The sequence below is a fragment of the Ornithorhynchus anatinus genome, chromosome 18 (genome assembly GCF_004115215.2).
Source record: "Ornithorhynchus anatinus isolate Pmale09 chromosome 18, mOrnAna1.pri.v4, whole genome shotgun sequence".
Lineage (NCBI taxonomy): Eukaryota > Metazoa > Chordata > Mammalia > Monotremata > Ornithorhynchidae > Ornithorhynchus > Ornithorhynchus anatinus.
In genome coordinates, this window is record NC_041745.1 from 2,227,672 (window position 1) to 2,251,572 (window position 23,901).

General features: G+C 43.8%; 1 protein-coding gene and 1 long non-coding RNA gene across 3 annotated transcripts; one reads left to right on the forward strand and one right to left on the reverse strand.

Moving 5' to 3' along the window:
* The first annotated feature begins 590 nt into the window (after positions 1–590).
* Positions 591–18,408, forward strand: LOC100077475 (riboflavin-binding protein-like). Its single transcript, XM_001508646.6, has 7 exons — positions 591–763; positions 2,031–2,189; positions 4,552–4,651; positions 9,021–9,149; positions 10,471–10,582; positions 15,757–16,016; positions 17,925–18,408. Exons 2-7 carry the CDS (start codon positions 2,048–2,050, stop codon positions 17,959–17,961), a joined length of 780 nt encoding a protein of 259 aa, XP_001508696.3. The 5' UTR covers positions 591–763; positions 2,031–2,047; the 3' UTR covers positions 17,962–18,408.
* Positions 10,727–22,215, reverse strand: LOC114805498. 2 transcript variants are annotated; one of them, XR_005661075.1, is made up of 4 exons: positions 21,599–22,215; positions 21,356–21,407; positions 13,186–13,346; positions 10,727–10,804 (listed from the first exon to the last, which is right to left on the reverse strand). It is a non-coding gene; the product is annotated as an uncharacterized LOC114805498 (long non-coding RNA). The 2 variants fall into 2 exon arrangements; XR_003753475.2 differs by lacking the exon at positions 10,727–10,804 and having other exon boundaries at positions 12,986–13,346.
* Between the last annotated feature and the right edge of the window lie 1,686 nt (positions 22,216–23,901).

Below are 23,901 nucleotides of genomic sequence, written 5' to 3' on the forward strand. Positions count from 1 at the left end.
TCTGCAAAATGGGGATTAAGACCGCGAGTCCCACGTGGGGCAGGGACTGGGTCCAAACTGATTAGCATGTATCTACCCCAGTGCTTAATACAGGACCTGGCACTTAGAGAAGCAGCGTGACTCAATGGAAAGAGCACAGACTTTGGAGTCAGGGGTCATGGGTTCTAATCCCGGCGCCGCCACCTGTCAGCTGTATGACTTTGGGCAAATCACTTCACTTCTAGGTGCCTCAGCTACCTCATCTGTAAAATGGGGATTAAGACTGTGAACCTCACGTGGGACTATTTGATTACCCTGTATCTACCCCAGTGTTTAGAACAGTGCTCTGCACTTAGGAAGCACTTAACAAATACCCACATTATTATTATTATTACTTAGTAAGCACTTAACAGATATCACAGATATCACAGATATCACAATTACTATTACTACTGTGCTTCCTTGCAGAGGGGACACAGAGCAGTCTTCCAAAGAGACGGCAGCCGGTAACTAAACATCAGGACGGATTACTCAGCTCTATCGCACCTGCCCCTGGATACGGCCAGATCTGGCTTCCTAATAGCTCAAAGTCCTTCATCTGTAACATGTTCTGAGACCAAGGGGGACATTGCTTTCCGAGCCACCTGGCATTCCCCTTAGGCATTAGGATCCAGCCACTGGAGAGATCACACTGACCAGTGGAGACTGGAGCCGATCCGTCCTTTCTTCTGCACAGGCGCATTTTTCATCAGGACCCGGGCCCTCTCTCCTCCGAAGAGTACAGGTGATTTGATTCGGTGCCTGTTTCCCTAAAATAAGCACTCTGGGGCTAGCATGGGGAATTGGGTGGGGGAGACTTTTAAACTTAGATTTATTTTCTTATCGTTTGCTGCTGAAATCTCAGAAATCACGCAGAACCCTGTGGGAGCATTGACTCCAGGGTTGTGCCCCATTACAGAAGGGATGCTCCGTAATGATTTGAAAAACTCTCTCCCCATCTATGACCGGAAGCTCCGTTGTGGGCACGGAATGTGTCTAACAGCTCTGCTGTAGTATACTCTCCCTAGTGCTTAGTACAGTGCTCTGCACATAGTAAGCACTCCATATTTAGACTCTAAGCCCCTTGAAGAAAGGGATTGGGTCAACCTAATTAACTTGTATTCATTCAATTGTATTTACTGAGCACTTACCTTGTGCAGAGCACTGTATTAAGTACCTGGGAGAGTACAATACAACAATAGACACATTTCCTGCCCACAACGAGCTTACAGCCTAGAGGGTACTTGTACCTACCCCAGCGTTTAGAACAGTGTTTGACACATAGTCAGAGCTTAACAAATACCCATTAAAAAAATACCATTGACTTACCACTTTGGGGAAGGTCGTTCAGATGAGGAGAGTAGACCCGGCCTGGACTTTTCAACTGTTCCTAGGAAATGGCATTGGGGAAAAAAAGAATAAACCTTCTGAGCTCTGTTCTGCCATCCACCCACTGGCTCTCGATAAATGTCAGACAAGAGACAGAGATTCTTTTCGGGTTGCCTGTAGGAATCAGGGAATTGGTTTCAGAAAGCAGTTCCTTTATCTATACTTTTTCTTTAAGGAGTCTACTGCTTAATGCAAATGTTGGAGTTGAATGCCAACAGAAAGAAATTACACTCCACAAATGCTTCTGAGGCTCATGACTTGGAGTTTAATTCTTCTATGGTGTTTAGGAAAAAAAAATCTTTCAATGCATGATATTTATTTAGCTCTTACTATGGTCAGAGCACTGTACTAAGCGCTTGGAAGAGCTAGCAGACACATTCCCTACCCTCAACGAGCTTACAGTCTAGAAGGGGAGACAGACATTAATGCAGTGTGTAATATATAATTTAAAGATATAAACATAAGCGCTGTGGGGTTGAGGGTTGGGTGAAGATCAAATACCCAAAGGTCACAGATGACACAGAAGATAGAGGGAGCTGAGGAAAATTGGGCTTAACTGAGGACTCCTGTATCAGAAATGATGTTTTCCAGTTCTCTGACTGTATGGCATCCTTTATGTACAGGGATAGCACCCAGGAAAATGTTCTTGTTCCCTCTGCTGGTGCTTTTTACCGTCCTGTCACATTCAGACTGCAAAATAGACACTTGCCTGCCGGGGAAATACCACAAGCCTAGCCCAGGCCCAGAACCTAACATGAAGGCATGTACTCTCTATTTGAAAAGTAAGTGCTGTGCGGTTTCCACCATGTACCATGACTTATCATTATTATCATCATTATTATTATTATTGAGTGCCGTCGAGTCGTTTCCGATTAATGGCGACTCCGTGGATATACTTTCTCCAGAACGTCCTGTCCTCTGCCATAATCCACAACTTTTCTAATGGTTCTTCTGTTATCGTTGTTATGGTCTCTATCCATCTAGCTGCCAGTCTGCTTCTTCTACGTTTTCCCTGGACTCTTCCCAGCATTAGTGTCTTCTCCAGAGAATTAATCCTCCTGATTAAGTGTCCAAAATATGTTAGTCTAAGTCGAGTCATTTGGCCTTCCAAAGACCACCTTGGTTTAATTTGCTCTAAAATCCATTCAGTTGTCTTTCGGGCAGTCGTCGGTATTCGCAAAAGCCTTCTCCAACACCACATTTCAAAAGAATCGATGTTCTTTCTAGCCTGTTTTTTCACGGTAGCTTTCTGATCCATACACGGTCCCTGGAAATACTGGACTTAATATGTTGGGTGTGTGGATGGAGGGAAGGAGGCAATGAGGAGATGTGTACGCAAATGCATGAGTGGCCTCAGTACCCGCGTGTGCACGTGACTGAAAAGCAACGGAGCAATCCACCCTTGACACGTGATCAGCCTCGCCTCTGCTAGGGGCAGTAGCCCCTGATGCTGATTCGTTTTCGAACCTTCGGGAAACCTCCGTTCCAAATGTGACGCTCCATTTCCAGCTGCTCCATAATTAGCCTATGAAGTCTGGGGTTAAAAAAACAAGAACCACCACCCTGCAATTTGGTGGGTAATTGTCAGGTTTTGGCTTTTTTTTTAATGTAGGCGAAAATCGGGTTTAAATAGTAAAAAATGTAGGGGTTTTTTAGCTTTTATTTTTACATACAACAGTTGCACAGTGTTTCTTCAGAAGGATACTCCTTTCCGGCATTTGTGAAGGATACAAATGGATAAACGAACGTTCATCACAGCTATCTGTGTTCATCACAAGCCGGGTTAAGGCAGTCTAATGAACTGTTGCACTCTTTCCCCTGACAGGAACAAGAGAATAAAAGTGGTACAGCACATGGGTTCTTGGACCTGAAATTTTAGGACAGAGGCTCTGTCCAAGGTTCGTGGTTGGAGACTCCATTAAGGCAGCCACGCTTAATTCAGGGAATCAGTCTCCAGGATCAATCTAAAACTGAACAATGCCTAAATCCTCACTTGAAAAGGGCAGCGCTACACTGGGGTGAGAAAAATGACGACACTCATTCAAGCAATGAGTACAAAAACAATCATGGGAGCCAGTTGCCCTAGGAAACTCTGGACTCTTTTCAATGTAGGTAGAAGGGAAATCCCTCAGAAAAAAAAAAAAATTGGTATAACATTTAACGGAGCGACAGAAGAGCTATTGGCAAATCACTACTCATGCAAAATCAACTTCCATTGAAAATATCAGAATTTGGTGGGATTTGAAAACTGGTAAATCCATTTTGGGAGTGTAAATCTTATGAAAACCTGAACAGAATTCAACTTGAGGGACTGAAATTTAAAGAAATGACTCATGGGGCAGAAGTCACATTAAATGGGGTAAACCTCTAAAAGTCCCAGCTCACTGATGACCAGGTGGGGCCATCCAGTAGTCCACACCTGTTTTGCACTGAATCGTGATCTACGGTAACAATATTTTTCCTTCAGTCCTCGGTGTTCATGGTCATCGCACTTCAATCAGCTGCTTACATACCCTGATGTCATCCAATCAATGGTTTTAATTGAGTGGTTAGAGTGGGCAGAACACCATACTAAGTGCTTAGTTGTAATACTAGGGTTTACTATGTGCCAGGCACTCTACTAAGCACTGGGGTGCTAAGCCCTCATTTCCTCTTTTCCCACTCCCTTCTGCACTGCCCTGATTTGCACCCTTTATTCATCCTCACTCCCAGCCCCACAGCACTTATGAACATATCTGTAATTTATTTATTTATTCATTCATTCATTCATTCAATAGTATTTATTGAGCACTTACTATGTGCAGAGCACTGTATTAAGCGCTTGGAATGTACAATTCGGCAACAGATAGAGACAATCCCTGCCCGATGATGGGCTCACAGTCTAAACAGGGGAGACAGCAAAGCAAAACAGATTCATATGAACATCTGTCTCTCCCCTCTACAACGTTAATTCATTTCCGGCAGGGAATGTGTCTGTTTATTGTTGTATTGTACTTTCCCAAGCGCTTACTACTTGTCTGCTGTGTAGCACAGTGCCCTGCACGTAGTAAGGGCTCAATGAATACAACTGATGGATTGATTGACTGTGAAGGTTAACTCTTACCTCACTGTTCAACTCTTCCCTTCTCTGCTTGATTCCCGCAGATTCCTGTTGCCCCGCCAACTTCACGGAGCTTCTGGCTCAGTCTCCAGTCATCGGAGTCAGTGACACCTACTGGAACAGATGTGGCACGCTCAGTAAGAAGTACGACACCTCGGCTCAGAGGCTGCTGATTCTTTCACGGGACGATTCCCTAGGAAGGGGTCGAATCGCTGGGGCTGTGGATTCGGGCCCCGGAAAACACTTTTGGGGATGGGAGAGGGAGGACGGGTAAAATGGGAAGCATGTCGATTTCCTCATTCAGCATTCCCCTCAAGCTCGCCTGCTGACATAGGTTTCTGATGGGCTCAGTTTCCCCGACTGGCATCCGGAGCTCTCAATGCTTAGAACAGCGCTTGGCATGTAGTAAGCGCTTAACAAATACCTTCGTTATCATTATTATCATCTCGGCTTGGGAGGTGTCCCAGCCTCAAGACCCTAGTCCAGGAGGCGAGGGTTTCTGAGAGGATCCAATCCAGCTCAGGCCTGGCCACCAGGGTTCCGGTGGGATGTGTGTTTGTGTGTGTTTTGGGGGGCTGGGGGAGAGGGTAAGGGTCTTATGGGGGGTCCAGACTGAACCAGGACTGGTCTCTCTCTCCCTTCTCCCAGAATGCCAGGTTGGGGGGAGGGGACTGAAGCCACTCCAGTTCTGACTGGCTCCCCAAAATGTGACCCATCCTATCTGATCGATCCTTGCTCAGGACAGTGCTCTACACACAGTAAGCACTCGATAAATACTGTTACAACTGCACCAAACATAATAATAATAATTGTTTTATATTTGCTAAGCACTTACAATGTGCCAGACACTGTACTAAGCGCTGGGGTGGAATCAAGCAAATCGAATTGGACACAGTCCCAGTCCCAAGTAGGGTTCAAAGTCCAAATCCTCATTTTAAGATGAAGTAACTGAGGCACAGAGAAGTTAAGTGACTTACCCAAGGTCACTCAGCAGACAAGTGGTGGAGCTGGTATTTGAACCCAGGTCATTTTGACTCCCAGGCTCAGGCTCTCTCCACTAGGTCATGCTGCTTCTCCAAGATCTAACAAGTCTTGGGTTGCCCCCAAGATGCCGGAGACTTTGTAGGGGAAATTCTGGATTCACTGAAGGAATGAGTCTAAGGTATTGAGCCTCCAAGAATTCCCTGGTGCTGGGGCATGAGGGGAAGGGAAAACTGGAGTCATTTTGAAAGAGGCTCTTCAAATTGAGACAGATGCCAGGCATGGGCAGGAAAAGTTAGGAAACCACTAATCTCTTGTGTTTTGGCCAATGGCCAGTGAAAGATAAAACACAGTTAAAGTGGCAACTGCCCAGAATGCTCATTCTAAACTCCCCAAATAAGGGGAAAGGACAAGTTCCTTTCTGCACCTCCTCTTTCCTGTTCCCAGTACTGACTTCTTTTTTTTTCCTTTCTCCATTTCCTTCCCTGAAGCGACATTTCTTCTCTTATTAATCTTTCTCCCTTCCTGCAGTGACTCTCAACCATTCTCTCTTCATTCTTGAATGTTCCGTCCCTCTTTTTGATCTTTTTCCCTCTCCTTCTGCCTCATTCTGTATGGTTTCCATCTCGCCTTCTCTTTCCCTTCTTCCCTCTCTCCCTCCCTCCCACACTGGTCCCTGTTCTGAAGTTTCACAAGCTTCGCTGCCACATGTCAAATTTACTGATCTAATTCCTGAGATGGGAACCATTTCTGCTTCTGTTCTACTTACAAGGGTCGGCAAGCAAGCAGAGACACAGGCTATTAGAGTCCTTCCCTTTCTGAATCCCGGGTTCTGGTTTTGCCAATTTGGCTTGGCCAGAAAGAACCAGGAATCTCTTGAGGGAGAACTTTCTCATTAGTGTTCTCATTAGAAGCAACGTGGCCTAGTGGATAGAGCACAGGCCTGGGAGTCGGAAGGGCCCGAGTTCTAATCCTGGCTCTGCCACTTGTCTGCTGTGTGACCTTGGGCAAGACAGTTCACTTCTCTGTGCCTCATCTGTAAAATGAAGATTCAGACTGTGAGTCCCATGTGGGACAGGGACTGTGTCCAACCTGATTAGCTTGTATCAACCCCAGTGCTTAGTACAGTGTCTGGTACATAGTAAGCGCTTAACAAATACCACTAAAGAAAAAAAAAGCATCCCAGACTGAGCTCTAAACTAAAAACATTCGGATCAATTTCAGAAACAGAGAACCCAAATTTTCAGATACTCCACTAAGTGAGCAACATATACTGAGAGGTTTGTTCTTCTTCAGATCCCACATACAGTCATGATGCAAGAGGATTAGAGTCAAAGAATCTGGGTAATTTATCAGGCCCTGGTAGGTGAGGAGGACTCCGGAAAGGTAATCTAAGTACAGTTTCAAGTCATGGACAAAGGAGAGTACTACAAGTGCTTAATACAGAGCAATGCTCCCACAGCTATATTACAAAATTATACCACTATATTACAAGATTTAATAAAACAATACATCTGTGACTTGCTAAAATTGTCCTTTGGAAGGTGGATATCCAACCTTCTGCCCAAACACTGAGAAACCAGATCATGAAGCCAGATCACTAGACTGTAAGCTTGTTGAGGGTAGGGAGTGTCTATCAATTCTGTTATACTGAACTCTCCCAAGCGCTTAATCCAGTACTCTGCACACAGCAAGCACTCAAATACCATTGATCGATTAAAATTCCATGGAACTGTTTCTGCCTCACACACCTTTCCTACTTTTGAGCTGTCACACATGCCATTTCTCACCTTCACAGAATTCTTTTCTCTCCAACAAGTCATATCCCTCCAATCGAGACACGCTGTTTCACAAAACCTTTCTAGACTTTCTATGAGACTTCACTCCCTCTCAACTCCCATAACAGCACCCACAGGACTTGGGGATGTGTCTGCAGAGTTACGACTGATTACGAATGCACGTTTTCTAACATTTGTGCTTCTTTGTTCCTTTCGACATCTTGCCAGTATATTATAAGTATGTTGAGGGCAAGAATAATACCTCCCACTTTCTTGAACATCCCTCTGGATCCCCTATATCTGCTCTGTGTACAATGGGTGTGTTGAATAAATGTCGATGAGCGATAAATGGCTTCACTTTCCAGCAAACATTAAGAGCACCAAATAGGCCAGAAAGCAAAGGCAATTAAAAGTAATGAGGAAGTAACTGGCCTGCTGGATAGAGCCTGGACCTGAGAAGAAAAGGACCTGGACTCCAATCCCGGCTCTGCCACTTTGCTGCGTGACTCTGAGCAACTCACTTTGCTTCCTCTGTGCCTCAGTCATCCCATCTGTAAAATGGGGACTAACACTGTCAGCCCATATGGAGCATTGAACTGTATCCCACCTGATTAGCTTGTATCTACCTCAGCACGTAGTAGAGTGTCTGGCACACAGTAAGTCCTTAATAAATGCCATTAAAAAGTAATCATAACAATTTTCACTATTAGGGTACAAATAAAAGCCAAGCACTGTTCTAAGAACCGAGGAGATAGATACAAGATAATCCGATCAGAGACAGTCTCTGTCCCACATGGGACTCACTATATATACCATGTAGGAAAAGCTGGTATCCTTTCCCCATTTTACAGATGAGGAAACTGAGACACAGAGAGGTTAAATGGTTAAAATCCCTCTAACCTTGACTCTTTTCTAAGCACAACTTCAAGGTTGATTCAACTTGCCTGGCAAAGAGAGTTTGAGTCAAGGAGCTGTAATGTTTTAATCTCTTTCTGTGAGTGGCATCTTTCTCTTGGGTTAATGTAGCTGGAACTTGGGTGCTCTGAAATACCAAGTAAATAGAGAGATATCAAATCAATAGGGGAAGTCAAATACAAAATTCAACAAGTTACCTCCTGGAACTTAGGTTATTTTCAGCTGAGACATTTAATCATTCAATTTTAGCCTGTTCTATTCTTCACTGGGTTATATCTATCATATTTGAGGGTTTACTGTGTGCAGAGCACTGTACTAAGCGCTTGGGAGGGAACAATATAACAGAGTTGGTAGACACGTTCCCTTGCCCACAACAAGCTTACAGTATATGTATCTGTCCTCCTCTACTTAGATTTTTAGCCTATTAGGGACCAGGGACAAAGTCTTAATTCATTTCCATATAATTTTCCCAGCACCTAGAACAATGCTTGGAATAGTGTGAGTGTTTATTATTAACATTTTTACTAATAATGACACTAATAACCATATAACTGTAACTTTAACCTTGCCTGCAGGTAAACTGTAACTTTAACCTATGCAGCCACAACCAAGAAGTAGTGTGGAAGGAGAAAAAACTACTTAGATGCTTCAAGGCATTGTTAGGTGATGGGAGGGAAAAGACAAGTCACTAGACTTTGGAAGATTAAGAGATTCTTTTTAAAAAGGAAACATTTTATGAATAATTATATTAATAATATGAGCCAATATAAAGAATATCTTTCCCCTCTCAACTCACTATACTCAGCATATTCATTTTTTAACTTGTTTTACTAACTCAGGTGTGAGGAATACATGAAAAAACTGGAGTGTTTTTACCAGTGTTCTCCTGCTGCTGCTCACTGGAAAGACCCAAAAAACAACCTGGGGATGAAATTTGTTCCGCTGTGTCAGAATTTCTGTGATGACTGGTAGGTCCCACGCTGAACTCATGTCTACTTTCCTTCCACTGCATTGCTATCGGGAGTTTCCTCAACTAGAGTGAAGGACAACGTTGCGCTTATCCATAAGGCAATAAGCATCTGCCCCTTGGGAGGGATAGGAGAGGGGAGAGAGAGAGAAAAAGAATGTATAGGGAGGAATTTTCTGCACCCTGGAGACTCTTACACTGACACTGGAGGATTTTCCCTTCAGGAAGAAAGTCTCTGACCATATTTTTGCTAGTGCTCTTTTTTTCCTTTTTTTTTTATTAAATGGCATTTATTAAGCACTTACTCAGAACCCAGCACTGGGATAGTTAAAAGATAATTGGGTTGGACCCATTCTCTGTCCCACAGAGGGCTCACAGGCTTAATCCCCATTTTACAGATGAGGTAACTGAGACACAAGGAAATGATGTGGTTTGCCCAAGGTCACACAGCAGACAAGTGGCGGAGCCAAGATTAGAACCCAGGTCCATGCTTTTTTCACCTTTGCTTTTTAATCCAATCTTAGAAGGATTCCCTTTCTCGATCTACCTCCCAGAGGGAGCAGAAGAGGGAGACCTTAATAAAATTCCTTATGGTATCGTTTCTTGTTTTAACTACTGTCAGGAACGGTGCCCCAGAATTTAGTAGTTGTAATGATCAGAAAGCTTCTCTGGCAAATGCCTCTAAATGGTGAGCTTTTTAAAATAATAATAATAATAATAAAATAACTGTGATAGTTGTTTAGCACTTACTACGTGTCAGGCACTATTCTAAGCACTGGAGTAGATACAAGCCAAGACTCAGCCACTTGTATGCTGGGTGATTTGGGGCAAGTCATGGCTGTGTGACTGTGGGCAAGTCACTTAACTTCTCCGTGCCTCAGTTCCCTCATCTGTAAAATGGGGATTAAGACTGTGAGCCCCACGTGGGACAACCTGATTCCCCTATGTCTACCCCAGCGCTTAGAACAGTGCTCGGCACATAGTAAGCGCTTAACAAATACCAACATTATTATTATTATTATTATTTCTCTGTGCCTCAGTTATCTCAACTGTAAACTGTAAGACTGTGAGCCCCAGGTGGGACAGGGACTGACTCCAACCTGATTAGCTTGTATCTACCCCAGTGCTTAGAACAGTGCCTGACTCATAAGTAAATACCATTTTTATTATTAATAACTGTGCAATCAGCAGTTGGCATTTTTCCTCCTAATTTCACCCCAAAGGTGGGAGTGATATCATTGGATCGGGGTCTTCTTGAGGGTTTTATTGGAGCCCCAAGATGGGAAAGTGATGCGGTCTCGGCTTGCTGTAACTCTCCACAGGTTTGAAGCATGTAAACTTGACCACACTTGTTCCCGCGACTGGCTCACCGACTGGGCCGTGGATGAAAAAGGAAAAAAAATATGTCAGTCCCAGTGCCTGCCGTACAGTGAGGTACGTGGACGCGGAATTTCGACTTTTCCTCAAGTGATTGGGTTTACTCCCTGGGTGGCATGACCAGGGGAAATGAGTCTCAGAAGAGGCTTGGGCAAAGGGGAGAATTAGATTCAGTCAAGCACACCATTTCCTACCATGCGTCAAATCTTTCTCGCTCAGGAGAACTGGGATGGGAGGCAGGAGAAGATCTGTGTTCTGTCACTAGTCATCCTGGACAGCCTGAGTGGGAATAGAGTGGGAATAAAGCAGGAATACAGTTCAGAGAAGGTCCTGACAAACAACTCCTCTTCCCTACTTCAAAGCTTAATTGAAGGCCCATCACCTCCGAGAGGCCTTCCCGGACTAAACCCTCCTTTCCTCTTCTCTCGCTCCTTTCTGCATCACCCTGGCTTGCTCCTTTTATTCATCCCCCCTACCAGCCCCATAGCATTTATGTCCATATCTGTAATTAGCTAATTTATATTACTGTCTTCCCCCCAGCCTGTAAGCTCATTGTGGGCAGGGAATGTGTCACTTTTTTGTTATATTGTACTTTCCCACGATCTTAGTACAGTGCTCTGCACACAGTAAGTGCTCAGTACATTCGAGTGAATGAATGGAAGTTCTCACTTTGGAAGGCATCATCATTATTACTATTACTTGCTCAATTAAATGGCAATGGCAACAGTCCCCGCTGCTTGCCTCTGCCTGAACCTAGATTCAATCAATCAGTGGTATTTACCGAGTGCTATACTGTGAGCAGAGCAGTGTACTAAGTGCTTTGGGGAGGTCAAGTTGGTAGACATGTTCCCAGCCCCCAACCAACTTAAAGTCTAGAAGGGGAGGAAGCAAGAAGAAAATAAAAATGATGGAGCCAATCTCGCCTTTGGGGGCTAAAAAAGAAAAGTTTAGGGCAGTCAAATGTACTTGTCAGAGTGGCATAGTAAGTGTTGGAGAGAGGGGATATTTTCATCTTATAAAAAGCAAATATGTACAAAACAAGAAGCGGCAAAGAAAGGGTGAAAGCCAACTGATTTGGTTCTCTTCTTCATGCTTCCTTGGTTTCTCATTTCTCATTTGTTTTCAGGTGAGGCTCAAATTCCTCTCGTAGCCAGCTGGCTCAGGGTCATACGATTTTAACCAGAGCTTGAATTAGCTTGAATTACAATGTAATTTCACCCCGAAAGCTTATGAAAGACACAACTGGCTGAAAATGACCAGGCAGAACACTCATATATTTGGAGACAAAACAACTTTCCAGAGCCAACTGTTATCAATTACCAAACCTGTTTTTACTCTGGAGCGTTGCAGTGTAGAATATGAAACATCCCATGATGTTGTGCAACCCTGTTGAGGTTATGAGGCTCTAGGCTAGAAGTTTCAGTTTGGCAAGAATCGTTCATTGGCTGCTCAATCGAAAGGCCAAATCTATGGTTTCAGTGCAGAATAAACCGAGTTTTAGCCCAAAGATTGAAATAATAATAATAATATTACTGTGGTATTTGTTAAGCCCTTAACAAATGACAGTTCCTCATTTCAACTGTGTGTGTCTGCAGCTGCTCTAAGCAATTGGTTTTCAGAGATTCAGGTTTCTTTGATACCTTTGTTCAAAAAAGTACACTCCCTTTAGGTTAACTGCATTCCACGTTGCCATTATTTCTGGATGGCATTTTTCCAAGGCAATGCAATTTTTATATTAAAAGCCAAATTCTGAATTTCAGAGGACCAAAGACTATGACAAGAAGCAGTGTAGCCTAATAAATGAGCAGTTGCATGGCCTAGTGAATGGAGCAGGGGTCTGGAAGTCACAAGGGCCTGGGTTCTAATCCCAGCTCTGTCAGTTGTCTGCTGGGTGACCTTGGACAAATCACTTCACTTCTCTGTGCTTCAGTTACTTCATCTGTAAAATGGGCATTAAGGCTGTGAGTGAGACCCATGTGGGACAGGTACTGTCCAACCTGATTAACCCGAATGATAATGGTATTTGTTAAGCACTTACTATGTGCCAAGCACTGTTCTAAGCGCTGGGGTAGATACAAGGCAATCAGGTTGTCCCATGTGGGGCTCAAGGTCTTCATCCCCATTTTACAGATGAGGGAACTGAGGCACAAACAAGTCAAGTCACTTGCCCAAAGTCACACAGCTGATAAGAGGCAGAGTCAGGATTAGAACCCACGACCTCTGACTCCCAAACTCATGCTCTTTCCACTAAGCCACGCTATAACTACTCCAATGCATAACACAGTGTCTGGCACAAAATGAGCACTTAAATATCACTTAAAGAAAAGATGATACTTTAAAGATAATTCATCCAATTAAATTTAGGGCACTGGAATTCATTCATTCAATCATATTTATTGAGCGTTTACAGTGTGCTTGGAAAGCGCAATTCAGCAATAAAGAGAGACAATCCCTGCCAACACAGGGCTTACCGTCTAGAAGGGGGAAGGCAGACATCAAAACAAGTAAATGGGCTATAACTCTGAATGTATGGTATTTTCATTGATGGTGAACTGAATACATTTTCATTCCCTCTGATACCTTGCCATTGAGTATTCTGTGCCAAGAGAACAAATAATTATGATACTTAATAATAATTACGATACTTGTTAAGCACTTACTGTGTGCCAAGCACTATAACCACAATGAGCTTGATAATATAGCCTATCCAGATCCATAATCTCTTCACTCAGCTGGCCAGGCAAATTTCCAATGAGTTGGGCCACTGGGAAGAACTTCCAGGGACTAGGCTTCCGAGGACTGGTGACATTCAGTGCGAAATCTAGAAGTGAGGGAGGGAGAGAAAGAGAGACTGAGATAAAGAGAAGAGATTCTACCACTCACTCCCTCTCCCATATGCTGGAAAAGGGCAACAAAAATATATTTTATTTCACAGACCACCAGGCAAACGTTCAAATTTCCTCTGGAGCAGTCGGACGCTGGGACTGCTTCATTTTAAAGATTAGTTCAATTGCATTACGGCCTCATCTTCTAAATCTTCAGTGACCGTGCATGAAATATTGCTATTTTCCTACACCATCTTGCCTATTCATCTATCAACCACGTCTTATTTTCCCCTCTTGCTGGTAGTCATGGCTACTCTCAACAGGAAGTGAGAACCTTACTGGTTTGCATCTTAACCTCCCACTTGCTGTGTCCCGTCCCCGGCCCACACACATACACACACACCACCCACCCACTCCCCCTGGCCTGCGACAGGGGGTCCTGTTGCCAACTGATCTTGGTAGGCCTAATCTGGCTTCTGCCCATCGCTGTGGGTTACCCCCACAACTTTGGCTGACCGTTGGCCTTAGCCCTGATTTAAATAAAGAGGGTAGGAGCAGGAATAAGGCCAGACAACATGGCAACCTCATAGAATTAAAGAGTTGGAGGGGTCCTTGAGAGATCATTTTGTCTGGACCCCTCAGGGCAGATAAACGCCTAAATGATCCTAGACAGATGGCGGCCTATTCTCTTGTAAAAGCTTCCAGTGGAGAGACTCCATGGCATCCCTTTGTTCCAGTTCCAGTATTTTAATCATCCTGACAATCAAGAAGTTCTTTTTTACCTAAACAAATTCATTTCTTCTTCTTTGGAACTCGGTGAACGTGGAGAAGAGCTCTTCATCTACTTGAAGACAATTATTCCAGCGCTTAGAACAGTGCTTGGCACATAAGCGCTTAACAAATACCATCATTATTATTAAGAAACGCTTTCACTCGCTTTTAACAGTCCCAGTTCGTTAATTCCCTAAATCACTAAAGCTCTCTCCTTAGGATCCATTTAATCGATTTTGAAGCTTCATTTCTGATCTCCATTTTCTTTAAACAGAATCACCCAAATAGGATGTGATCATCCACGAGGGTCTGAATAATGTTAGTTATAAGAGGACTCCTTCCTGGCACATATATATTATTCATGTCAGAGTCTTTATGTTTAATTCGGTATGTGTGTATATATTTATGTATATGTATATACACAGAGTGAAATATAAGGACTCTGACATGAATAATAATATGTATGACATGAATAATTATACGAATAAGCCAAGAAAGAGTCCTTCCATAGCTAACATTATTCAGACCAGAGTCTGAATATTCAGCAGGCAAAGGTCACAAGTTGAATATAAATCAGTAATCTAGTGCCTTGAATAATTACGGTGATGCTGATTATGGTATTTTAGAACTTACTATATGTCAAGCACTATTCTAAGAGCTGGGATAGATACAAGTTAATCAGGTAGGACACAGTCTCCATCCCACATGGGGCTTTCGGTCTAAGTAGGAGGGAGAATACAAATATATTTAAAAAAAAAAAAAATGTTATTTGTTAAGCGCTTACTATGTGCCGAGCACTGTTCTAAGCGCTGGGGTAGACATAGGGGAATCAGGTTGTCCCACGTGGGGCTCACAGTCTTCATCCCCATTTTACAGATGAGGGAACTGAGGCACAGAGAAGTTAAGTGACTTGCCCACAGTCACACAGCCGACAAGTGGCAGAGCCGGGATTCGAACTCATGAGCCCTGACTCCAAAGCCCGTGCTCTTTCCACTGAGCCACGCTGCTTCTATTTATGAATTCTTCAAAGGCTTTAGTGAAGACACATCTCCTCCAAGAGGCCTTTCCTGACTAAACCCCTCTTTCCTCTTCTCTCATTCCTTTGTCACCCCGAAATGCTCACTTTGTTCATTCCTCCTCCCAGCCCCATAGCACTTAATGTACATTATCTGTCAGTTATTTATTTATATTAATGCCTGTCTCCCCCACTCTTGACTGTCGTGGGAAGGGAATGTGTCTGTTTACTGTTGTACTCTCCCAAGCACTTAGCCCAGTACTCTGCGCACAGTATGCGCTCAGTAAACTCAACTGAATCAGTGAATAGTCCACATCTGCCTGGGACTGAGAGGGTGCTTTGGAAACACACTTTAGGATTGGTAGGAAAAGTAGAATGACCATTCTCAACAGGAGCTGGGAGAGAGGGAGGGGATGAGATCTTTTAGGTGGGGCAATCCTTCTCTGTTAAGCCCAGGCCGATGACCTTGGTTCAAAAATAAGAAGAACCAAAAACGCCCAACCACCCTGACTGCAGCCACGTGTCAGACTAGCCGGCCAACCTCTGGAACCGTTGACTGAACAGACTAGGATGATGTCTTGCTTATTCCAATCTCCTCCGTTTTGTTCCTCAACGGGTAGGTTTACAAGAACGGGACGGACCTGTGTGAGAGCATGTGGGGCCAATCCTTCAGGGCAATAAGTCGCTCCTGCCGCTGCCTGGAGATGGACGGGAGGGACGAAAAGCTCCTGAAATACATCACGGATGAGAGCTCCGAGGAGAGCTCCAGCCAGAGCAGCAGCGAGAACAGTAGTGGGAGCAGTGAGGAGCGGGCCTGTCGCCACAGGCGGAGGAGGCTGCAGCTGAGGAGACAGCCGATAAAGGAGGAGGAAGAGATAGAGTGAGTGCTGGGGGGTTGAATTCGAAGAGGCCCTTGACTTTCAGGGGCACAGGGACCAATGGTGCAAGGAGATTATTTTCCAGCCCTTTATCTCTGGATGCCTGCGGTCCAAAAGCAATTAGGGAAGAGGCAAAACCAGAAGAGAGGCAGCATGACCTAGTGGATGGAGGCCGGGCCTGTGAGTCAGGAGGATGTGGGTTCTAATTCCAGCTCCACCACTCAGCTTCTGGGTGACTTTGGGCAAGTCACTTCACTTCTCTGGGCCTTGGTTCCCTCATCTGTAGAATGGAGGTTAAGACTGTGGGAAAGGGGCTGTGTCCAAGCTGATATGCTCATATCTATCCCAGTGCTTAATACAGTGCCTGGCACATAGTAAATGCTTAAAAAAAAGAATATTAAAAAGCAATACAGAGAGAGAATGACAGTGGTTCTGGAGGAGGCCCAATCTCCCAAAGTAGTTATTTTTGGCACTGGCCGCTCTATAGAGGCCTGACTTCCTTTATACTCAATGTGCATGTGAGAGCTCAGGTTGCCTAGTGAAAACAGCCTGGGCCTGGGAGTCAGAAGACCTGGTTTCTAATCCTGCCTCTGCCACTTGCCTGCTGTATGTCCTTGGGCAAATCACTTCATCTCTCTAAGCCTCAGTTTCCTCATCTGCAAAATGAGGATTCAATACCTGTTCTCCCCACTATTTAGACTGTGAGCCCCATGTGGGGCGTGATTATCTTGTATTTATCCCAGGGGTTAGTACAATGCTTGGCCCATAGTATGTGCTTAATACCATAATCATTAAGTGACAAAATCATGATTTGAACCCAGGTCCTCTGATTCCCAACCCATGCTCTTTCCTTTTTCCACATTGCTTCCCTAAAATTATAGTTCAAATCGCAAAAGGCATTTCTATCATTTTCCACACTAAGTTGCCTTCTTCCCCCAAATATAACCATTATCACCAAACTATGAAATATTTTCTTTTCAAAATACTTCACATCTAGGAAATGATTAATTCTCCCCTTTAAGCAAACAAGAGAAAGGAATCAGTGCCCCCATTTTCCCTCAGAGGAAAATTGGAGAACAAAGCAGGTAGAAGTAATTTGCCCCGAAACTGCCCTTTGTTCAGTTGGTGGTATTTATCGAGCGCTTACGGTGTGCACATCACCGTACTAAGCGCTTGGGAGAATACGATATAACAGAGTTAGTGGAGACTTGAAACCCAGGTGACAGAAAAGGATCCAGAAGACCCAACACAAGTCCTACTTGTAGCCCTAATAGGAAGAGGCTCCAGGATACACAAAGTCCTAAATCTCACTCAACCACAAACACATCTGACAAAAACGTCCTGCTTCTGGTCTAGAACCCTCTAGACTGTAAGCTCCTTGTGGGCAGGGAATGGGTCTGTTTTATTGTTACATTGTACTCTCCTAGCACTTAGTGCTATGCTCTGTACACAGTAAGCGCTCAGTAAATATGAGTTGACTGACTGCTCTCCTGCCTCTCTATATAAAGGAGTTTCCGCTTGCCAGCTTGGTGAGAAAAGGGGGAAATTAGGGAGAGAAGGAGAGAAGGAAAAGGCAAGGGGAGAAGAAATAATACTTCCTTGAAGCTCTAAAAACAAAGCACAAGGGGTTTTTTTATAAGGTGCTGCATATTTATTTTATGGGGATTTTAAAAGAGTGCAGAAAAAGTCAATTTGGGCTTTCTGCCCAATGGGATCACATGGATACAGGCTACTCTCCACAGTAATAATAGAAAGTAAATCCCCCAATAATCTGCTGAGAAAATTGCTATTTCCTTTGAGAAAGTTCAAGAACTACTAAAAAGGCTTAATTTAGGCTAACCTTTGAAGTGGATTAGCATGATAAATATTATTCAGTAACCCATGAATCTGAACTTGTCTCACCTACACAGGTTCCAGTACATCGTGACCGAAATGACCTGGCTTTGAACACTTTTGAAGATGAGGCAACAGCTCATTTGAACTTCGCTGCAGGTGTCCATTGCCACTGCTAATTTCTCAGTCTTGAAAAACTGGGAATGCCTTGTAAAACATGTTCATTAACCTGAAAACCGTGTTTTTTCTATCAGAAAATCCTCACAGATTAGCCCATGAACACCGAACTCTCAGTTTTTCACTGAGAGTCTTCCCTGTTCAATTGCTGTTTATTTGCTTTTCCTCTTCTTAGACGTGAGACATTGAAACTAGGTCACGATGACTGTTTATCAGATTACGGTCAGATACCCTTTCTGCCTGTGAAACATTAGCTTAGGTTTGAGCTGAAGCACCACAGGAAAATTTAACTCATGATGTCTTCCTTCACTCCCGCATGGCTTACTCTTCTAGAAATACTAAAAAGTTAATTCAAAAAAATTTAATTATAATTTGGACACTGTTTTTCTGTTGAATGATATTCTTTCTGGCCTCCCCGCCAAGTCAGGAATTCAGTGTCTGAGCAGCATTCAGTAATATTTGATCTTCACCCAGGGGTCAACTATCTTTATTCTTCAAGATTTCAGTTTTCATGACAAAATTCTGTTGTGGAAAAATCCAACAACAAAAACAATTACAAAACACTGCAACTGGCTTTTGTTTCGGAGAAGCTACATATATGGCAGAGCTGGGATTTTCAAAAAATAACTGTTGATGGACAATTTCTACTTCCAAATCAGCTCAGAAGTGACTATCGGGCCAAAAGTCAACCGGGTCCATGAAGTGTGGCTTGTACTACCTATATCAGCCTAGTCACCTGCCACAAAGAAAAGGACATAGAATATGCCAGGTGAGAGGAGGGGTATTTCATCTGATCCTGAATGTTGAGCCTGTCATAACGGTGGTATTTGTTAAGCGCTTACTATGTGCAGAGCACTGTTCTAAGCGCTGGGGTAGATACAGGGTAATCAGGTTATCCCACGTGAGGCTCACAGTCTTATTCTCCATTTTACAGATGAGGTAACTGAGGCACAGAGAAGGTAAGTGACTTGCCCACAGTCACACAGCTGACAAGTGGCAGAGCTGTCATTTCCTTTAACTTTCAAACTAATGGAACTTCAGAGTTCAAAAGCAAGCACTGGGAGAGAAACAAGCTAATCAGTTTGGATACAGTCTGTCCCAGTTTTAATCCCCATTTTGCAGATGAGGGAACTGAGGCACAGAGAAGTTAAGTAATTTGCCCAAGGCCAGAGAGTGGACAAGTGGCGGAGCTGGGATTAGAACCCAGGTCCTTCTGACTCCCAGGACCAGGTTCTACAGACTAGGCCCTGCTGGCCCTCCTGGCCTCCCCACTCACCAGACCTCTTGACTGCATTCCAACTCCTGGGTGGAGGGGGATTAAAGCAAAAGGGACAGCAACGATAAGAGGGAAAGAGGGAGGGCCCCAAAGTTGCTTTTGAGCAGAGGTGCTTTTCCATAGGGCATTGTGGGTGCCATATGGCAACCAAAACAGATGACTACCACAGCAATCTTAATGGCCTCTTTACAATTTTATTAACTTAATGCACATACCGAAGGGAGCCAACCTCTCTTCCACAGTATGTAGTAGGAGAATGCCTATAATTAGAAGTAATCATACTAAAAACACATACTGTTTGCAAAGCACTGTACTGAGTACTAGGAAAAACTTCCCTAGTAAGAATTAGGTAACGACCCAGGCCCCCAGAAGACCATAATTATATGATGTGAAGAGGGAAAGAGTTCTGCCATGTAGTCAGGGTGCGCTAGCATAAAAAATAATAACAATAATTGTGGTATTTATTAAACGCTTACTATATGCCAGGCACCATACTAAGTGCTGGGGTGGATATAAGCAAATCGGGTTGGACACAGTCCCATATGGGGCTCACAGACTCAATCCCCATTTTACAGATGAGGTGTTTGAGGCCCAGAGAAGCAAAGTGATTTGCCCAAGGTGACACAGCAGACAAGTAGCAGAACCTAGTTTAGAACTCATGACCAAGATAGTTACGTAAAGAATCAGGGATCAGGAAAACAAGATTTTTTTTTTCCTAACCTACTACATTACTGAGGTTGAGGATCAGGGGAGCAATCCTTTCCTTAACCATCCCCCCTTTCCTGTACACCTGAAATTTCACCTAATGAAATGAAACCTGGTATCCTAGGGAATGCCAAATGACCCAAAAGTTTTTATTTTGTATTATCAGAAAGGCCAACGCTATTCATACAGTGCCCTCTCCTGGAGGTGGCTTGGCTATTTTAAGGGGTTTATTCTCAACACTTGACTGCCTTAGGGCAGTAAGTTTGATTTCCAGGAAGTGGCAGCTGAAGTTAACAACTGTGATTGATCACGGGTCATTTCCAAGTCCTTTATTGAAAGAGTCTGGTGATTAATGAAAAAAATTTGTCAACAACACATTTCAAACTAAGCCAGTTTAAAACATGTGTCAACTTGCATCAGCACGAGGGTGAGGGTCAAATTCCTTCTATGGACAAAGACCGGTTTGAGAAGGAATGGAGGGAGCTGGATTTTAGTTACAATCCCAGCTCTCTCTTTGCAAAATTAGTCAAGTTGCTTGACTTCCTTCATGCTGTAGCTTCTCCGATTGTAAAATGTTTGCCTTGCCGTTCTCTTTCTTGCAGAGATATCATTAGAATTAATGAGTAAAGCACTTTGGGCCCTTAGGGTGAGAATAACTACATGAATTTAAAACCACCAACACCATTACAGTAGAGTATGAAAAGAAACCCTGAAATATTCGATAGTTCTGGAATTAAAGCACCTGCTTTTTCCTATTCTACCACACACCCCAACCTCCACTTATCCAGTCATCTTGTTTCTGCCACACACACCAACCCCACCAACCCCACACTTTGATCACTTTTCAACTCCTTGTGTCTCTCTGAATGCATGACCTTGGTCTCTGCCTTCTTTCTTTTTAGTTGGTTGCAATCATTCTTTGTTTTTCTACTCTATTTCAGGGTTTCTATTTAGTATTACCTTTTTTTGTCAAGGGGGGAGGGTTCTTCATCTGGCTGTTTTGCTCTGTGATTCTTAATGGTCTAGGTCTTAGCTCTAGGCTGTCTCAGTTTTGTTTTGTTTTTTGAAAATCTGTTTCACTAAATGTCTCTGTCCTCTGCGTCGGAGTAATTGTTTTGTGTCTCCTTTACAAGCTTGTGGTTTGCGCTTACTTTCCCCTCTGCATGCCCATATCTACTGAATTATCTACGAAAATACCTATTATTACTGTTACATGCCTTACAAACCGAGAAAACAAAGCAAACTGCTCATAGGTCTTACACTTGCACAGTATTAGGTCAGGAAGAGGGAGGTAGAGGCCAGTCTGCAAAGGGAAATGTCAAAATACACACCACAGAATGTCGTTCTTACATTAAAGCTCTGGACCTTCAGACTCATCTCTTCACACTTGCTCTATTTATATCTGAAAAAATACCAGTGTTTTGCCCGGTATTAGAAAGAGACAGACGCAGAAGACCAAATCACAAAGAGGCAGGGATATGAAACAGAAACACCCATCACTCTCAAACACAGACCCTCACTCAACCCAGGCACCCCCAGGCACGCAAACATGTTTCTTCAACCACCCACACATTCCCCAGAGAAAGCAAATACCTTCATCGTTGTAGCCTGGCCCAGGCAGAAGAGTTCTCGGTCACCACCACGATTGCTGCTAAATTATGGGACAACCCACCAAAGCTGAAGAAGGAAGTGAGAGGCACTCAATTAATTCCACTGATTGATTAGCTTGGCCCGGGGTGCATAAAGTGTTTTTAACATTGCACCTCCACTCTCAACGAATACAAATTACAAATTTATAGGTTCCAACTTAATGAGTTTTCCAAAACAGTATCAAAAAATGAAAATCTGCCAGGACGCAACTCACTACAGTGACCCTACTTGACACTAAGAGCCTCATGCCATGTGTTAATTGGGAGCTCCATAGAGGATAAGGAGTGAATGTGACCTCATTAACTTTTATTTTCCCCAGGGCTTACTACAGTGCTTGACACCTAGTAAGCATTTAATGAAGAACCCCACTATCATTTAATCTTTCTAGAACATTTTGGGATACAGGTCTCCCTATATTAAATCTCAGTCACCTTATACATTTCCCTGTGTGCAGGGAATATGTCTGTTTATTGTTATATTGTACTCTCCCAAATGCTTACTACAATAAGGGCTCAAAACCGACTGACTCAATCCCTCCCTTTCCATCCTAAGGAGCCACAGTGCTGTGCACAGAGTAAGCACTCAATAAATACAAATGAATTCAATCGCATTTATTGAGCACTTACTGTGTGCACAGCACTGTACTAAGCGCTTGGAAAGTACAATTCAGCAACAGATAGAGGCAATCCGTAACCAACAACAGGCTCACAGTCTAGAATGGGGGAGACAGACAACAAAACGAGTACACAGGCATCAATACCACCAAAATAAACAGAACCATAAATAAGCAGCGTGGCTCAGTGGAAAGAGCCCGGACTTGGGAGTCAGAGGTCATGGGTTCTAATCCCCGCTCCGGCACTTGTCAGCCGTGTGACTTTGGGCAAGTCACTTCACTTCTCTGTGCCACAGTTCCCTCTTCTGTAAAAGGGGAATTAAGACTGTGAGCCCCACATGGGACAACCTGATCACCTTGCATCGCCCTAGCACTTAGAACAGTGCTTGGCACATAGTAAGCACTTAAAAACCATCATTATTATCATTAATAAAATAAAGCTAAAAATATGTACAAATATATACAAGTTCTGTGGAGAGAGGAAGGGGGTAGAGCATGAAAACTGAGAAAAAGCCCTTCTGAGAGCTCCCCAATTTAGCCCTCCCTTTCCCTCTGCCCCTCCTGCCCTCCCCACAGCACTTGTGAATATTTGTATATATTAATTACTCTATTTTATTAATGATGTGCATAGACCTATGATTCTATTTATCTATTTTGATGGCATTGATGCCTGTCTACTTGTTTTGCTGTCTGTCTCCCCCATTTAGACTGTGAGCCCATTGTTGGGCAGGGATTATCTCTACCTGTGGCCAAACTGTACCTTCCAAGTGCTTAATACAGCAGCGTGAAGCAGCGTGGCTCAGTGGAAAGAGCACGGGCTTTGGAGTCAGGGCTCATGAGTTCGAATCCCAGCTCTGCCACTTGTCGGCTGTGTGACTGTGGGCAAGTCACTTAACTTCTCCGTGCCTTAGTTCCCTCATCTGTAAAATGGGGATTAAGACTGTGAGCCCCACGTGGGACAACCTGATTCCCCTATGTCTACCCCAGCGCTTAGAACAGTGCTTGGCACATAGTAAGCGCTTAACAAATACCAACATTATTATTATTAATAGAGTACTCTGCACACAGTAAGTGCTCAATAAATACTATTGAATGAATGAAAAAAAAAACTACAGTAAAAACGATTTAGCCTCAACTTCCACCCATTTCCTTCCCCCCCAAAAAACTGTGCTCCACTGAAACATCACGGCATTAAAAGGAAAAAGGGGATATCGGGATTAACCCCGAGGAAAATCTCAAACATAATAATGTTGGTATTTGTTAAGCTCTTACCATGTGAAGAGCACTGTTCTAAGCGCTGGGGGAGATACAGGGTCATCAGGTTGTCCCATGTGAGGCTCCCAGTCTTCATCCCCATTTTCCAGATGAGGTCCCTGAGTCACAGAGAAGTGAAGTGACTTGCCCACAGTCACCCAGCTGACAAGGGGCAGAGCCAGGATTCGAACCCATGACCTCAGACTCCCCAGCCCGGGCTCTTTCCACTGAGCCACGCTGCTTCCCCTGGCTCTGCCCCTTGCCAGCTGGGTGACCCTGGGCAAGTCACTTCACTTCTCTGTGCCTCAGTTCCCTCATCTGGAAAATGGGGATGAAGACTGGGAGCCTCACGTGGGCCCACCTGATGACCCTCCATCTC

Excerpts from the sequence above, each read along its gene's own strand:
- LOC100077475 (XM_001508646.6), top strand. The coding sequence starts at position 2,048 with ATGTTCTTGTTCCCTCTGCTGGTGCTTTTTACCGTCCTGTCACATTCA. Across the intron at positions 4,652-9,020 it reads TGTGGCACGCTCAGTAAGAA|GTGTGAGGAATACATGAAAA; the intron begins GTACGACACCTC and ends TTACTAACTCAG. Across the intron at positions 9,150-10,470 it reads CAGAATTTCTGTGATGACTG|GTTTGAAGCATGTAAACTTG; the intron begins GTAGGTCCCACG and ends AACTCTCCACAG.